Raw genomic sequence first — 14,564 nt, 5'->3', positions numbered from 1 at the left:
GTTTTTGTTTTGTCTGGCTCGTTCCAGCTCCAGCCTGTAAACGGTAACCTCTGTGTCTGTACAGATTAAAGCTAATCCCTATAATACATAAAGACAACGAAATGACTGATTTGCCCGTCAAAGCTGTGAAAAAACGAGGGCAAAACCGGGAGTTTCTTCTTATTAGACGACGACGACAGCTCTCGTCGTCATCACTCTTTTCTCGACTCTTTTTTACCACAAGCAAAGAGGTTTTTGTTTATTGAAATGGCGGCGATGAAATACATAATAGTCATCATCCTTCTTCTTTCGTCAACACTACTTGCTCACTCTTCTTCTACGAGATGTAAGTCATTTACATTTTTCTACAAACATCCTCGTCTTCCTTCATTGTTTGGTTATATATAAACATGATGAAACATTGGATCCTCTCTGTTTTTTTTTTGTTTTGTGCCTAGCTTTCTTCTGGTTAGGAGAAACACAAGATATGAAAGCCACGAAAAAGGTAATCTTTTTCTTACAAAGCGACTGTTTTTTAAGTGATGAATGAACAATGGTTTTTCAAAAAAGAAAGAAACTTTTTTTTTTTTGTTTTCTAGCTTTGCATTTTGATAATCAATCTGTATTCATGATTTTGAAGCAAGATTGATTGATTGATTGATTTGTTTGGAAAACAGGAGAAGGAGATAGATGGAGGAACAGCTAATGAAGTTGAAGAAAGACAAGTTCCCACCGGATCCGACCCTCTCCATCATAACCACATTCCTTTTACTCCATAGAGAGATTCATTCATTCCTCCTTTTATTTATTTGTTCTTCTGTTTCACATTCATGTTGACATATTAGTTTGTAACAGCTTTCACATTCCAGTTTTCAATTTTGTTTATCCGAATGTTAATCCCTTTTGATTTCAGGTAAAAACTGATTAACTTAATTTAGTCTATAGAATTTCATTTGTTAGCACTTATAAAGCATTCTCCTCACTCATATTACTATTATACAAATTATGTGTATAATATATTCTAGTGTATTGTAAAATACAGATTTTGCGGAAGGAAAAATGTACTTGAAACTGATATATAGATCAGTCTTGACTGACCATATAGATGAAGTGACAAACGTAAACACATCCTGTAGTGAGTTGGTTCTCAAGATGGAAGCATGTGTTACCTCACTATGACAATATATATGGGCTTAGAGTATTTTAACTTTTTAAAGTTGGTATCAAATTACATAATTATAAAATGGACATTTGTATTCTAAACGAAACTTGGCAAAATCGATTGTTTGGATGGGATTGATTGGTGTCTAAGGGTTTTTGTACTATTTCGTGACTGCATATTTATTTATTGATGCTAGATACTGTTCAGTGACCTTAGTTTGGGCATCGACCACTACTTGTTGAGTTTTGGAGCAACCATATCCCCTTGCATGTTAGAAATGGTTACATCGAGTAGTGACGCTAATTGTTTGAATTAAGACATATATATAGATTCACTTATAGACAGTGGCGGAGCCAAATGGAGGGGTATAGTTGAGAGTTGAGACCCCTGAACCCTTATAAATGTTGTATCCATACTTTGGTACGTAGTTAATATTCTATGGATATGGTTTGGTCATAAACACTAATTTTTTTACTCTAATTTCTCAAACTATAACAATCTTTTGTTTGCCTAAGTTTTCCAATTATCATTTGTCCCTATCTTTTTTTTTGTCAGCAACAATTTGTGTCTCTATCTTTCTCTACAAAGTGCAAACTTTTTTCTATCCATTTATGTATTGGTCCACATCCTTTTTCCTTTATCTCTCTTTCTCTGTAAATTAAACTTTTATAGATATGTATAAACTGTTCTTGCTAAAATTTTAAACTTCAAGGATTTCTTTCTCAAAACAAAATTTATTTCAATTAAAAACTCAATACTAGTATAAATAAATAAATGTATTGAAAACATAAAATTATTAACTTCAAATTGTAACCTTTTTAAATTGATCGCCTTAATTACGTTGTAAATTTAAATATTTGTCCAACTTTAAACCATATGAGGAGTAAAGCTTAATTTTTTACTGTCATGAATCAAATATTTATATATATATATTAGTTTTTAAGCCTGAAAAACAAAAATTATTTATCGTTAAAATAAACATTTTGGTTGATAAATAATAACAATAATAATTATAATTTATCGAAATCGAACCAATGTTTGAAAACATAACTAGTCTTCTTTGGCACGATAAACATAGTATTTTCTTCCTTTGTTAATATCAAATGCTTTGACTCTTTTTTCCTCCCATTAGCTAAATGAAGTAAAATGGAATCATAAACTCCATTGTTAATTACTCTTTTTTTCTTCTTGCATATATATATATATATATATACACATGTGTTTGTTTGGGATAATAAACAGTACATTTTTTATTAACATGTGGAGAAGAAGATGGGATAAATCATCAGAAGAATTTGAATATTTTAAGTATTTGTATCAACCGAGATATTAGAAAGCTATCCAGGTTTAAGTGTTCACTATTTAAAACCAGAGAAATGATAGGAGAACAAGAAGTTGTGCGTCAAACACTTGTTCAAGCTCCAAGATATCACGCATAGCAATATGCCTGCATCGTTAGAGGAAAAGCTGTGAAAGTAAGCCACAACTTGGCTCTATTTGGAGCCATGGTTGTTCTAGGTACGATTATGATCATAGTCGGTTGCCGATACATGGGTTTCAAACCGTTCCTCATAGAAAGACCAAGTCAATGACCGACAAGTCAAAGAAATATGGTCATCTGAGTAAACAAAATATCTTTGTATTTGTGTGAGCTTGCTTTCTCAAACATATGAGTATTTATGTTAGCTTGCTTTCTCAAACCTATGAGTATTTATGTCATAAACACTAATTTTTTAACTCTAATTTCTCAATTCTTTTTTTGTCTGTCTAAGTTTTCCAATCATTTTTACTGTAAAAATCTAAATCATTTTTATTTCTTTTTTTAAGTGCAAAAAAACAAAAATATTTACCATTTAAATACACATTTTGGTAATAATAATAATTCTAATTTATCGAAATCGAATCAACGTTTAAAAACAGAACTAATTTTGTTTGGCGCAATAAACACAACATTTTTTTCTTTGTTAATATCAAATGGTTGACTCTTTTTTGTCCCCATTAGCTAAGTAATGAAGTAAAATGGAATCATATAAACCCCATATTGTTGATTACCTAAACTTAAATCTTTCATAAAATAATATCCTCATGTTGAGGAAGATTTAGATTTTTTTTTGTTTAAAGAAAAAGAAACAGTAACGGAGAAAGGCGAGGCACGTGAGAAACACGCCCCTAGACATATATATATATATATATATATAAATACTACCTCTCATCTCTATCTCTCTCGGTTGAGTCAGTGAGATTCTCTGAGCGGCGCGTCTTAAAATGGCTAATCCACCAGTGATCTCCTTAAAATCTGTCGCTTCCTCCTCAGGAGCTTCTTCTTCTTCCACCAGTGATCGCAAGCTTTTTTCGGCGGAGCAGTTGATTCTCAATCTCAGTAATCTCGAACTCCGCGAAAATGCTCTTCACGAATTGTCCAAGGTCTGTCTCTTATTATTATATCACTTGGGAATTCTCCATCCTTTGGGTTTTTTCCGTCGTGTACATTTGCCTTCAGATTAGCGATTCCTGCACAATTTCAAAAGATAACCGTTGGATTGAGCCATTATTATTGTAAATTTTGATCTCGAAATTTCAGTCATTGCTTTTGATTTTCATACATGAGGCAGAGGATACACTATACTTTGGTTCTTCTCACTGAAAAAATTCATGCTTATCGCGGTAATTCCGTGTTTCATGTTTTTGCAGAAGAGAGAGAACTTTCATGAGTTGGCTCCGCTCTTGTGGCATTCTGTTGGTACCATTCCTGCTCTTCTACAGGTACCTTTTTATCCTTCTGGGGACATGACTTAATTATTATTGCTTGATGGCTTCCCCCTCCCTGTATACTTTCCAACATCATTCATACTTTTGAGATTTCATCTACATTGTATTGGGTTAGAGACCTAGTCATTTTCTCTTTTCAGGAGATTATCTCAGTTTACCCTGTCCTATCTCCTCCAACCATGACTCCTGCTCAATCTAACAGGGTCTGCAATGCACTTGCGCTTCTTCAGGTGCATTAAATTTTGTCATTTTGTTTCTTTGTTTTGGGAGAATTTACAAATGTTTATATATGTATCTTCAGTTTGGAAGATTTTAATCTAATTTTATACATTCCAGTGTGTTGCTTCTCATGCCGATACGAGGATGTTGTTCCTGAAAGGTACATTCCTATGCCCGCAAACAATTCTTCCATACTCTCATTAGAATAGTTTTGGTGTTTGCTCTGTGACTAAAGTAAACAGTTAGATTACATTAGTTGATCATTTAACCCGTCTACAAAAACTAGTTGTCAGAGCCACCATGTTGGTCTCTTTTTAATTGATTTCATTTACTAGGTATGTGTGGTTATAATATGCTTAAAGCTTATATAGTCTGTTGATTTTCAAATTACAGCCCATCTGCCATTGTACCTGTATGCTTTCTTGAATACATCAAGCAAGTCAAGACCGTTTGAGTACCTGCGGCTCACTAGCTTGGGAGTTATTGGTGCACTTGTTAAGGTATGTCTTGATTACCCGCGTCTAGTTTGAAATTCTGTGGTCTAGTTATGAAAACTGTTTGATGCGAAGAAGGCAAGAACACTCCTTTTACTTGCTAACAACTGTCTGGCTATTAAATACCACATCATCCCGGTATATTGTGCTGATTTGAGAAAGAACGATTTTAGCATGCTTAGACCTTTAAGTAAATATTGTTAAGACATCATATAATTATTACTGACACTGGTGTGGTTGCAACATTATTCATTTGGTTTTGGTAGGTTGATGATTCTGAAGTGATCAGATTTCTTCTTCAAACTGAAATTGTCCCATTGTGCCTCCGGACAATGGAAAATGGCAGCGAGTTGTCAAAGACTGTAAGTTTATCTACTTTCAGATGCTTATCTTTATATTCACATCCTAATCATTTATACAGCCAATTGCATAGATCTGAAATGCCTCATACAAAGAACTCGTATAAGTATTGCTTCTGCAATTGATGTTTCTGAATGGTTTTGGTCATGTTCATCTGATTGATAAGTTTGAACTGGTTATGTCAGGTTGCTACTTTCATTGTTCAGAAAGTTTTGCTGGACGAGGTTGGTCTTGAATACATGTGCACCACCGCGGAGAGATTCTTTGCTCTGGGTCGAGTTTTGGGAAATATGGTTGCTTCACTTGCAGAAGGACCGTCTCCTAGGTTGCTAAAGCACATCGTACGCTGCTATCTCCGCTTGACAGATAACCCCAGGTGCAATATTATATTTTTTCCTTCACTTGAAAACAATATTATACACTCGAGAGCTTACACAATACAGTTATTGATGACATTCAGAGCCTGCGATGCGCTTGGAAGTTGCCTTCCAGATCTTCTGAGAGATGCTAACTTCAGCCGTTGTCTCTATGTAAGTGTCATATCTCTTAATAGCATCATAAATAATTATTACTGATACTGAATATCTATCAATTTTATTCTTATCTTGTCTCAGTTCTTTTGGAACTTGGGACTTGACTGTTTTTAGCTAATTATATTTTCTTATTTTGACAGGATGATCCACCTGCAGGGCAATGGCTGGAGAAACTACTTCAGAACATTAACATTGGCGGTAGAGCACCTCAAGGGTTGGCTCATATGTTTGTGAATTAAATCGAACCCCAGAGATTATTATTCTGGGGGAAAAAACTGTTATTCATTGGACAAAAAAGTTAGGTGAAATCAGAATTACAAATGAGCAACTCACAGGCAAAGATTTATTAGTTTGATTGATATATGTACTTGGATTCCCTGACCGCCTTATGATGTTGCAATTAATAACTAAAATTCCATTGAAAATACTGAACCAAGCATTAAACCCAATGCCTTAAGAAAATCAACAAACGTTTTATGAAAGCAGATGTAGATAAATATTGTCTATAATAGACTGTCAGATCTTGCAGGTAGCCTCCTGAAGAGATTGAGCGGCACAGACGGTAGCTTGTGCCTGAACCTTGGATGCCTCAGCACATAGATCCCAGCAAGAAGTGCAACAACCTGAAATGGTGTAACATACAACACAATAGCAGCTATGAGACAGAAGAGCACAAACAATGTGGTTGCCCTCGGGTCTCGCCAGCTCAGCAGCGATAAAAACCGCTCTCCCTGTGTCGCTAGATCGCCTATCACGGTCTGAACACGTCCTCCTATGCTTCTGAGCCGGTCGTATCGCATCCGCACAATCTCAGAGGAGCGGGAAGTCGGGAAAGTATCAAACTCTTCATCAAGCTCGTCAGGATGGACAGCGTCTGCATGGGACAACCGTGTGTCCATGTGTGGAGGGTGTCTTGGTCTCCATCGGAAGTTCCAGATTCCAATCAAGAAGAGGTACAAGAAAACAGTTGGGAGGATGAGTTCCGGGTAGAGAACTAAGATAATGAACAGAACATGAATGAGAATTGTGGTGATTGGGTTTCTCCAGTTGCAGATTTGATCGAACCATTTTCCAACAGCAATGAGACCACTCAGAACATTCATGATTCTGAAGAAGTTAGCTTTGCTCCTCCTCATGCTCCACATGTGTGAGTCAACATCGAGCATGTACTCTACAATCTCTTTGCGAAGAGGTGGCTCTGCGCGGTTCAGCCTCGCTGAGACAATGTTCATCGCCTGGTGTCTCAGGCTGTCCAGCTGGAGAACCGATAACGGGTGGATATAATGCATTTTGGGTAGTAATGGCTGAGAATACATATGAAGCATGTTGATGACAGATAGGCAAGTGAACCGCACTGCTAACTGTATTTCACCAGTTTTCTTGATCCCGGAAGGATGAAAGACGAGCAGCGGATATGAGTGTGTGTAGATACGGTCAGCTTCGAGGGTCGAGAGACGGATTCTCACTTTCCCGATTCTCATATCTTTTCCGCTTCCTCCTGGAATGTGTCCGTTGTCGAATGCTCCAAAAGTTATGACTGTGCAGGTATCAAACACTTCCCATGTGTACTGCTCGTTCCATTTAGGCGTGAAACTATCGACAATTGTTCTTGTTCTGATCCATTTCTGCCCGTATTTAGCCACACAATATGCATCTGTTGTTCCCTTCCCGTCTTTTGTCTTCATTGGCATTAGTCCGTGCGCACTTATGATCCCTACTTCAAGCAGTCCAATGCTTGGTTTCCATAGCTGTTTTGCAGTTGGCCTTAGGTCACTGCTGTAGTGAGTTGATTCATCAAGAACATGGTATCCGCCTTCAAGAAAGATTCTTAGATGAATCCTGCTTGCGAATTTGATCTCTTTTTTCTCTCCGTCCACCATAATATGTTTCTCCAGGTTGAACCACCTCGAGTTAAGCGGCCTATGGTCTAACCTCCTCTGGACATTCTGCAACGGGATTGCGCACCGGCCTAACGTTTCATCTTTGTTTGGTGCAATCCTATCTTCCACCGCGAGGATTAACGGCTCCTCAAAAGGCTCAGCAACGACAAACATCAGATCTTCATTCCACATCGGGTTCAATGTTTTGGTCTGAGAAATACGCGTCCTCAGAGTCTGGTTTCCGAGCATTGCTTTTACGTAAACCTCAGGGAACTTGGTTTTATCATGAGGTATCAAATCTTGAGCCTCGATCACATTGACTCTCACATACCAAAGCTTTGGCGAAAGATAAACCTTTGACCGGATATGTGTCACACCCTCAGGTCCAACTGTGGCTGCATCTGAGTGCCAAGCATCAGAAAAAGCTTCATCGGCTTGTGTCCCCATCCAAACAGCTAACATAAGCTCTCCCTTAACCTTACGCCCATGTCGATCCTCCAACCTATACCACTGAGGAGCCAGTGGACTATCAGGGGGAACTCGCTTAGGAATCTCATTAAGATCAAACATGATTCTACCAACAAAATCATCCAACACCACATCTTTGTCTTTCACTACAACCTCCAAGATTGATGCTTGGATCCTCTCCTTTGAAAAAGCAAACACTTGCTTCCACTCTGGGTTCGACTTCTTCTCAAAATGCTTAGTCATTCCTTTGTAGTTTCCCAGCTTCACTTCCACATAAGGATCGCAACTACCAGTCACATCTTTCCCCGGTAGTTCCTTCGCCTTCATGACCCGGACGTAAAGGTAATGCATCTGCTCAACCAAATCATAAGTGCAGGAGAGTTTATCACCTGTCACAGCTCCTGCACCAATCTTTGGTGAAGTCTCCTTCAGTGCAAATTCTATATTTTGCCCAGGTTTCTGCATCTTGCCTGAATCTTGAAAACTTCTGCAATTCTATTACAAAGAATCCGTCTCTTAAGATCCAAGAACTTGTAATAAGAACCAGTTTCAGGGTAAACTGCTTGGCTCTGTTATCTTAAGACAGCCTTCTGGTAGAAAAAAACAAACAAACACAGATGGATCAGAGAGATTTTAACAGTTTACTTACAATGACTACAGCATATTAGTAACATAGACATCTCTCAAATCAAAATCAAATAAATGATTAAGGAGTTTGAGATCTACACTCTACCGAGAAAAATGTAAACAGTCTGAAAATGTTGATAAGAGTGGAAATGGTAACTTTTTACATATATTAAAATGTTATTTGGGACTCTTGTTGAAGTTTTCTCACCAAACAAGCAGCTACCAATCTACCATAGATAGACATTTCTCTATAAATAAAGATTCCCCAAAAAATGTTTTTAACCTTTTCTACAATAAAACTAGAGCAACCACTCTTAGCTTTCTTCTAATCTGATCCAAACAAAGCAAGAAAGTGATTTTTTATATAAAAAATCCCATCATTTACTTTAAAATAAGATAAAATAAAAGAAGAGTAAGCATGAAGATCTATTTGTAAACCCGAACAAAAATGATTAATCTTTGAAAGACAACTAAACCCCACAAGAAATGTTTTGTTTCAATGTATTTAATTCTTCACAATCGCTGTTACTTGAGCAACTGATCAAAAGCATTACAACTACACATAATATAAAATCTACGAATAAAAAAAACAATAGACATGGAAATGTACCTCAGGGATCTAATGAAGCATAGAGAAAACAACTTGGAGATACATTCTTTTTTTGTAATGGAAAAGATTAGAAGAAAGTTGAAGATGTTGAAAATGAGATTTCGAAGTAGAGTGTGAACTTTAGTGAGGAGGTGAAGAAGAAGAAGAAGAGAGTGTACAGTAGAAAATAGAATATATTGGGGACATGTGGGTAAGATCTGCTGCTTTTGAGTGGACCTACTCTTTTGACCTCTTCTTTTATATTTTTCTTACTTTTCTATTTGCCACTTTCCAATTTCACTCTCTCTACCAACTTTTTATTAGTTTATTTCTTCACTTACTTATATTAGTTTATGTTCTAGTAATGCATTTAAGGTTGAGTGCATTAATTGAAATAAATCAATGTTTGTAGGACTTGTTTGTTTTCTTGTCTTCATCTTTCTTTCATTGCACAGTGGAATATACTTTCTGTCTACAATAACTTTTATTTCTACACCTCCATATGAAAAAGTATTTATCACATTCATACATACTGTATGAGAATATTTCATGAATGCTCTGACTTCGGTTTGTGAATGGTGAAAGCTCATAGAACAAACTAGTCCACTCTCTACTTTTAGAATATTAAAAACATGAATTAATCGTTAGCACAATTTATAAAATCTTCGTCTATATATTTATTGTCACACCAACATACATTTTTTAGATAAAATTGCAAAACACAATGTCACAAACCACCTACGAGGCTAAGCATCTAAATACATTTCCAGGAGACATTTTTTCTTATTTTCTCCCATTGTACTAATGGAATTTTTAATTAACTGTTTCTTTCTTTAAGTTTGCACACTGAAGTACACATTGTATAATTCGTCTCGTAAGCTGAACAATGGTGATAACACAAAGTTCCTCTGAGTTCCGCTCATCACGAAACTCATTGGATTGTATTGATGCATTCCTGTCTTTAACGTAAAGCTTGCTGCCTGTTTAAACTTCTCATCAGTCAGATCTGAAACACATTCAAGCCTCAGTTTCATTCCCGGCTTTATGGTTTGATCGCTGTACACATAACAACCCTTTTTGCTCTCTAGTCTTAATGACACGCTTTCTGGCTTTCCGTCAACTCCAGCTACTAATCGAAAGTTAGAAGCTTCTTTGGCAGTAGAAGAAGAATCTTGGACCGTGAGGGAGCTATCAGTTGCTGGCATCACAAGCATGCCAGGGAAATCAAACGGTTCGATCATGACCAGACTTCCAATTATTTCCTCTGGACCCGAAATCCGTGGTTTAGAAGCATCAGTCACGAGCCTGAAAGTCGCCGCAACAGCGTCTTGTGTTCCTGGCTCCGGTGATACGTTCATTGTGATGGTTTGGTTGCTATTTGACAACACGTAAGATATGTTCCCAGCTTGTTGTGAGAATGTGACAAGGTGACTGTTATGAGTTTCAGGTACAGAGTTGATCCATTTTCCAGCTTTAGCCTGAGTTGTGATGCTCCAGTCCCTGCTCGTGTGCCCGGCTAACAAGTAGGGGCCATAGAGTATGGCATGAAGAGATGAGTACTCCGGCCGGTCATCTGAAATAGTCACAAAAAGGGGAAAAGTAATTTGAAATCAAGTTCTTTGTTACTGCTTTGTCAAAAACAGAGTTGCAATGTATACAATGTAGACACAATGAACAAGAACCAGTTTACCAGTTTAACTCAACCAACATTATTACACAGCATGACTAATACAAGAATCTATTATACGGCTAGTTTACAATTAACCACAGTAAGGGATACTGACATCAGAAGTTTCAGAACAGTGTTTCATACCTTTTATAGCTTCAGTTCTGATGCTCAACGGTAGCTCCATCGTCACTTGATCGCCGGATTTCCAGTTCTGTTTGATTGATAGGAAATTACCTGAAAGGCAAAAGGTAGATCCAATATGATTCTCAATTTTACAAACTAGAGATTATAACAGAAACACAGGACACTGGGTGATATATAAAGGTTACAATACAGAATGCTCAAATCACCTGAAGCTGGTACTTTCAAGGATTGCCCATTCAAAGATACTTTGGCACCTTCAGAGTTTGTCCAAACAGGTATTCTAAGATTCAAAGTTGTCTCTTTCCCCATTCCCTGCAAGAAAATTGGATCCATCAGAATCTTTATTCAATGAGACAGGTTGCATCAAGTTCTGCAAAAGTTTACTTACCTCTTTAGAAGAAGAGAAAGAGAACGTCACATGCATGTACGGATCCCACGACACAACAGGTTTAACTTTCTGAGATAACGAAAGACCACCAGATTTCCAATCAAGTGAGCTTGATATATATTGAGTGACATAAAGAGCTGGAGATTCACCATCTTCTTGAAAATATATGGAATCTCCCAGTTTTGAGAAGGATTCAATCCCTGTGAACAAAAACAAAAATATCAGTAACTGTAGTTAAGAACATGTAGAACACCAGATGATTGTGGTTAAAATTTACCAGTGCCATAGCAACACCAAAAGGCATCATAAGGTGTTCCCCAACCGTGATAAGTCACAGCCTTAGAAACACCTTTACCCAATGGGAGCATGTAGATCATCAGTCCGGGCTGGGTTCCTCTTTGAATCCCGAGCACACCGTTGGTCAAAGCACGCTCGTAATAGTCGGCATAGCTAACCTCTTTTGTCCATCTGAACAGATTCTTAGAGACCTGAAATTGTACAAGTGTTAATATGTTGTTGTTACCTTGAGCAAATAAAAAGAGGCAAAAGAAAGTTTAAAATTCTACCTTGAGCATGTTATAAGTAGTGCATGATTCCTCGTTTTCAGTTTCCAGCGTAGTCGCCATTCTCTTTGGATCTTGCCTAACATTCCCAAATCATGCATGTTAAGAGTTAGAACCAAAGTCCTGTAAAAATGAACCAAACTCTTAAAGACTCTAAAGTCGGGTAATGGTAGTACCAAAACTCATGGACTGATGTTCCTCCTGTTGCATAGCTGTGAGAAGCATTTACGATGTCCATAAAAAACATTGAGATTTCCTGAAAACACAGATTTCAGAACCAATGATTTATTTTATAAACAAACTCTCACGCCTTCCAGGTTGTACTTCAATACCTTATGGAGTGGATCACCAGTGATTTCATATCGTTGTTGGGATCCAATGACGATGGGAATATGTGTGTTAGAGTGGAATCCACTTATATCATCGGCCTGAGAAGAAAGCACAACAAGTTATGTTCCATTACCATTCACATCTCTTCAAGCTAATCATCAAGTAAACTACCTGAATTGCGAGGACCCCAAGAAAGCAAGGCTTGTCAAAGAGATGTGCGAGCAGCAAATACTTGGAATCTCCCTGCAGAGTCCAATAAACTAGGAAATGACACAAAGGTAGATATAAATCTAAGGTTGCTTTTTAGAGAGTCTAATAACTCACAGTGATGCTGTAAAGCTGATAGAGAACATCATTCATGCCACCAGTCTCTTCATTTAGTGATTGCCAATGTCGTTCAACGCTGTAGGTCCTTATGACATTACGAACACGGACATAGAAGTAATCAGCCATCCCTGTTGCCATTTTCAAAGCTTGACTGTTCCCAGCCAACTTGTATTGATCCACCAGACCGGCTAAAATCTGTCCAAAATAAAGACAAAGTTTACACCTCTTTTGCAAAACATAAGCATATATAGTAATCTACCATATCAAAGTTAAAAGAGTCTTGACTATTTCACCTTGTGAATGGTGTAGTAAGGAGCCCAAACAGGTGTTATAGCTTCAAACCGGTCGAAAAAACTGGAAGGAAAAGCAGAGAGATACCCTGTGCCAACTTTTTGCTGACACTCCGATAGAGCTGAGACGAGAGCTGACATTTTCGTCTTGAGAGTATCGTTATGAGTACTTGCCCACATATAAGCTGTTGCACTCAAATAGTGACCTTCAAAACCAAACAGGCAGATTCTATGAGCCACCTAGTAAAAGGTAAAGGCCTACGCAATCTATATATACCAAAAGAAGCTCTTGCATACTATCAACAACATGGATCAAGAAACTATATTGAATTGAGGGAAAAGGTTTATACCGACGAAATGGCCACGGAGTTCACTATCAGGTTTCTCCCATCCACCATAGTGATCTCCTGGAGCAACAAGACCAGCTTCTTTACGGAAGCTCCAGGACAAACCATCAACATCCAACATCAAAAGATACTCAAGGTTAGTCTGCTGAGCCCGCCAATGAAAGGAGTTTGGGTCAAGCCTAACATCGTGCAAAGAGACATCCTTGAGGAAGTCACCAGAGGAATTAGAGTTCTTGAACTTCCTATACAACATAGTCCAACCAAATTCATCTTCCTCTTCTCTCAACATCTTCCTCGGCAACAAACTGGACCAAGCAGCGTCATCAGTTGGTGTTAAATGGTAATGAGAGAACATCTCTGTCTTCAAAGTCTCGTTCTTTGATCGCAGAAGGTCGTAACGGAAAGTATGAGAAGCGAGCTGCGTAGGAGTGTTTGTACACTCTTTCGCTACACAAACAAGAACAAAGCTTGTGTATAAAAGAGCAATGGGTATTATGATGAGACCAAACCTCTTCATCGTATCCATTCTCTTTTGTCTTAAAAAAGAAACAAAAAGTCTTATCTAAAGAGAGAGATCGTTCAAAACCCGAAACCCCAAGATCCCAAATACAGATTCCAAGAAGAGAAAGACTCAAAACCCATTAAACAGTATATGAGCTTGGAAGAAGAGAGCAATGTGAGCAGATATATATAAACCAAAAAAGAAAAAAGAGTTGCAAAGATTTAAGCAATGTCTACCTCACAAGTCACAACAAAACAAAACAAAAGAATACATTCAATCACGTGAAAGAGAAACAGAGGAAACAGAGGAAGAAAAAAAAAAAGAGAGAGAATTTTTGTATAAATATTTTTTTAAAAAATAGAAAGAATTAGAGGAGGTGAAAGAGGTCACGGATGGCTTGTCGCATTCGTGGCCTGGTTTGGTTTGTAATTGACTCTGTGAAAAAAAGGAACAAGTGTGTTTTCGAGAGAGATCAGTGGGCTGTTTCTGGTTTTTCTCGATATATGTTATAATGGACTACTACTAAACAACACCATTCCCAATCAATTAGTCGATTTTAAAGAGATAATTAACAAAAAAAAGTTTTCTTTTTTAAATCGCTAATTAACGAAAATGGAGAGCGTGAGAGATTGAAGAATAAGGGTTTTTTTAGTTGCAGAGAAGAAGTAGAGAGATGGATGTGTTGGGGAAAAACAAAGTTTAAGGAGGAACCAACAAAAAAAATGGAAATAAATAAAAGAATTATTATACATGCCGTCTAAATAAAAATATAAATGTATGTGTTTTTGGTGTGTTAAATTCTTAACTGTTTTTTAATAAACTAAATTTGAATCATTCTTAACTGTTTTTAATATTTTTATTTATTATTACTTAGTCACTCTTTTGTTTAAAAAATTATTTAATTTTCTATTTTTAGATATCTAA

At 37.1% G+C, this 14,564-nt stretch overlaps 4 protein-coding genes across 4 annotated transcripts; 2 read left to right on the top strand and 2 right to left on the bottom strand.

Annotated features, from left to right (window-relative positions):
- Positions 1-189: 189 nt before the first annotated feature.
- Positions 190-891, top strand: LOC104705543 (CLAVATA3/ESR (CLE)-related protein 40). Its single transcript, XM_010421558.2, has 3 exons — positions 190-325; positions 438-484; positions 657-891. Exons 1-3 carry the CDS (start codon positions 247-249, stop codon positions 756-758), a joined length of 228 nt encoding a protein of 75 aa, XP_010419860.1. The 5' UTR covers positions 190-246; the 3' UTR covers positions 759-891.
- Positions 892-3,231: 2,340 nt separating this feature from the next.
- On the top strand, positions 3,232-5,941 carry LOC104705541 (uncharacterized). Its single transcript, XM_010421557.2, has 9 exons — positions 3,232-3,565; positions 3,833-3,904; positions 4,051-4,140; positions 4,247-4,289; positions 4,523-4,629; positions 4,890-4,985; positions 5,169-5,359; positions 5,444-5,513; positions 5,657-5,941. Exons 1-9 carry the CDS (start codon positions 3,407-3,409, stop codon positions 5,753-5,755), a joined length of 927 nt encoding a protein of 308 aa, XP_010419859.1. The 5' UTR covers positions 3,232-3,406; the 3' UTR covers positions 5,756-5,941.
- Positions 5,834-8,329, bottom strand: LOC104705540 (multiple C2 domain and transmembrane region protein 5). Its single transcript, XM_087462666.1, has one exon. The coding sequence runs from the start codon at positions 8,327-8,329 to the stop codon at positions 6,020-6,022; it is 2,310 nt and encodes a 769-aa protein (XP_087318792.1). The 3' UTR covers positions 5,834-6,019.
- A 1,404-nt stretch (positions 8,330-9,733) lies between these two features.
- On the bottom strand, positions 9,734-14,468 carry LOC104705539 (uncharacterized). Its single transcript, XM_010421553.3, has 12 exons — positions 13,142-14,468; positions 12,795-12,997; positions 12,499-12,696; positions 12,346-12,417; positions 12,177-12,272; positions 12,021-12,100; positions 11,848-11,923; positions 11,559-11,769; positions 11,282-11,481; positions 11,100-11,205; positions 10,894-10,983; positions 9,734-10,653 (listed from the first exon to the last, which is right to left on the bottom strand). Exons 1-12 carry the CDS (start codon positions 13,662-13,664, stop codon positions 9,914-9,916), a joined length of 2,595 nt encoding a protein of 864 aa, XP_010419855.2. The 5' UTR covers positions 13,665-14,468; the 3' UTR covers positions 9,734-9,913.
- Between the last annotated feature and the right edge of the window lie 96 nt (positions 14,469-14,564).

This window comes from Camelina sativa, chromosome 8, assembly GCF_030686135.1.
Source record: "Camelina sativa cultivar CO46 ecotype springtype chromosome 8, ASM3068613v1".
NCBI lineage: Eukaryota > Viridiplantae > Streptophyta > Magnoliopsida > Brassicales > Brassicaceae > Camelina > Camelina sativa.
The sequence above is the reverse complement of the archived record's forward strand: the minus strand, read 5'-3'. Positions and strand labels throughout refer to the sequence as shown.

Excerpts from the sequence above, each read along its gene's own strand:
- LOC104705541 (XM_010421557.2), top strand. The coding sequence starts at position 3,407 with ATGGCTAATCCACCAGTGATCTCCTTAAAATCTGTCGCTTCCTCCTCA. Across the intron at positions 3,905-4,050 it reads CCATTCCTGCTCTTCTACAG|GAGATTATCTCAGTTTACCC; the intron begins GTACCTTTTTAT and ends TTCTCTTTTCAG. Across the intron at positions 4,986-5,168 it reads GCAGCGAGTTGTCAAAGACT|GTTGCTACTTTCATTGTTCA; the intron begins GTAAGTTTATCT and ends TGGTTATGTCAG.
- LOC104705543 (XM_010421558.2), top strand. The coding sequence starts at position 247 with ATGGCGGCGATGAAATACATAATAGTCATCATCCTTCTTCTTTCGTCA. Across the intron at positions 326-437 it reads TCACTCTTCTTCTACGAGAT|CTTTCTTCTGGTTAGGAGAA; the intron begins GTAAGTCATTTA and ends TTTTGTGCCTAG. Across the intron at positions 485-656 it reads ATATGAAAGCCACGAAAAAG|GAGAAGGAGATAGATGGAGG; the intron begins GTAATCTTTTTC and ends TTTGGAAAACAG.
- LOC104705539 (XM_010421553.3), bottom strand. The coding sequence starts at position 13,664 with ATGGATACGATGAAGAGGTTTGGTCTCATCATAATACCCATTGCTCTT. Across the intron at positions 11,206-11,281 it reads CTTTCTCTTCTTCTAAAGAG|GGAATGGGGAAAGAGACAAC; the intron begins GTAAGTAAACTT and ends ATTTTCTTGCAG. Across the intron at positions 10,984-11,099 it reads CTTGAAAGTACCAGCTTCAG|GTAATTTCCTATCAATCAAA; the intron begins GTGATTTGAGCA and ends TTTGCCTTTCAG.
- LOC104705540 (XM_087462666.1), bottom strand. The coding sequence starts at position 8,329 with ATGCAGAAACCTGGGCAAAATATAGAATTTGCACTGAAGGAGACTTCA.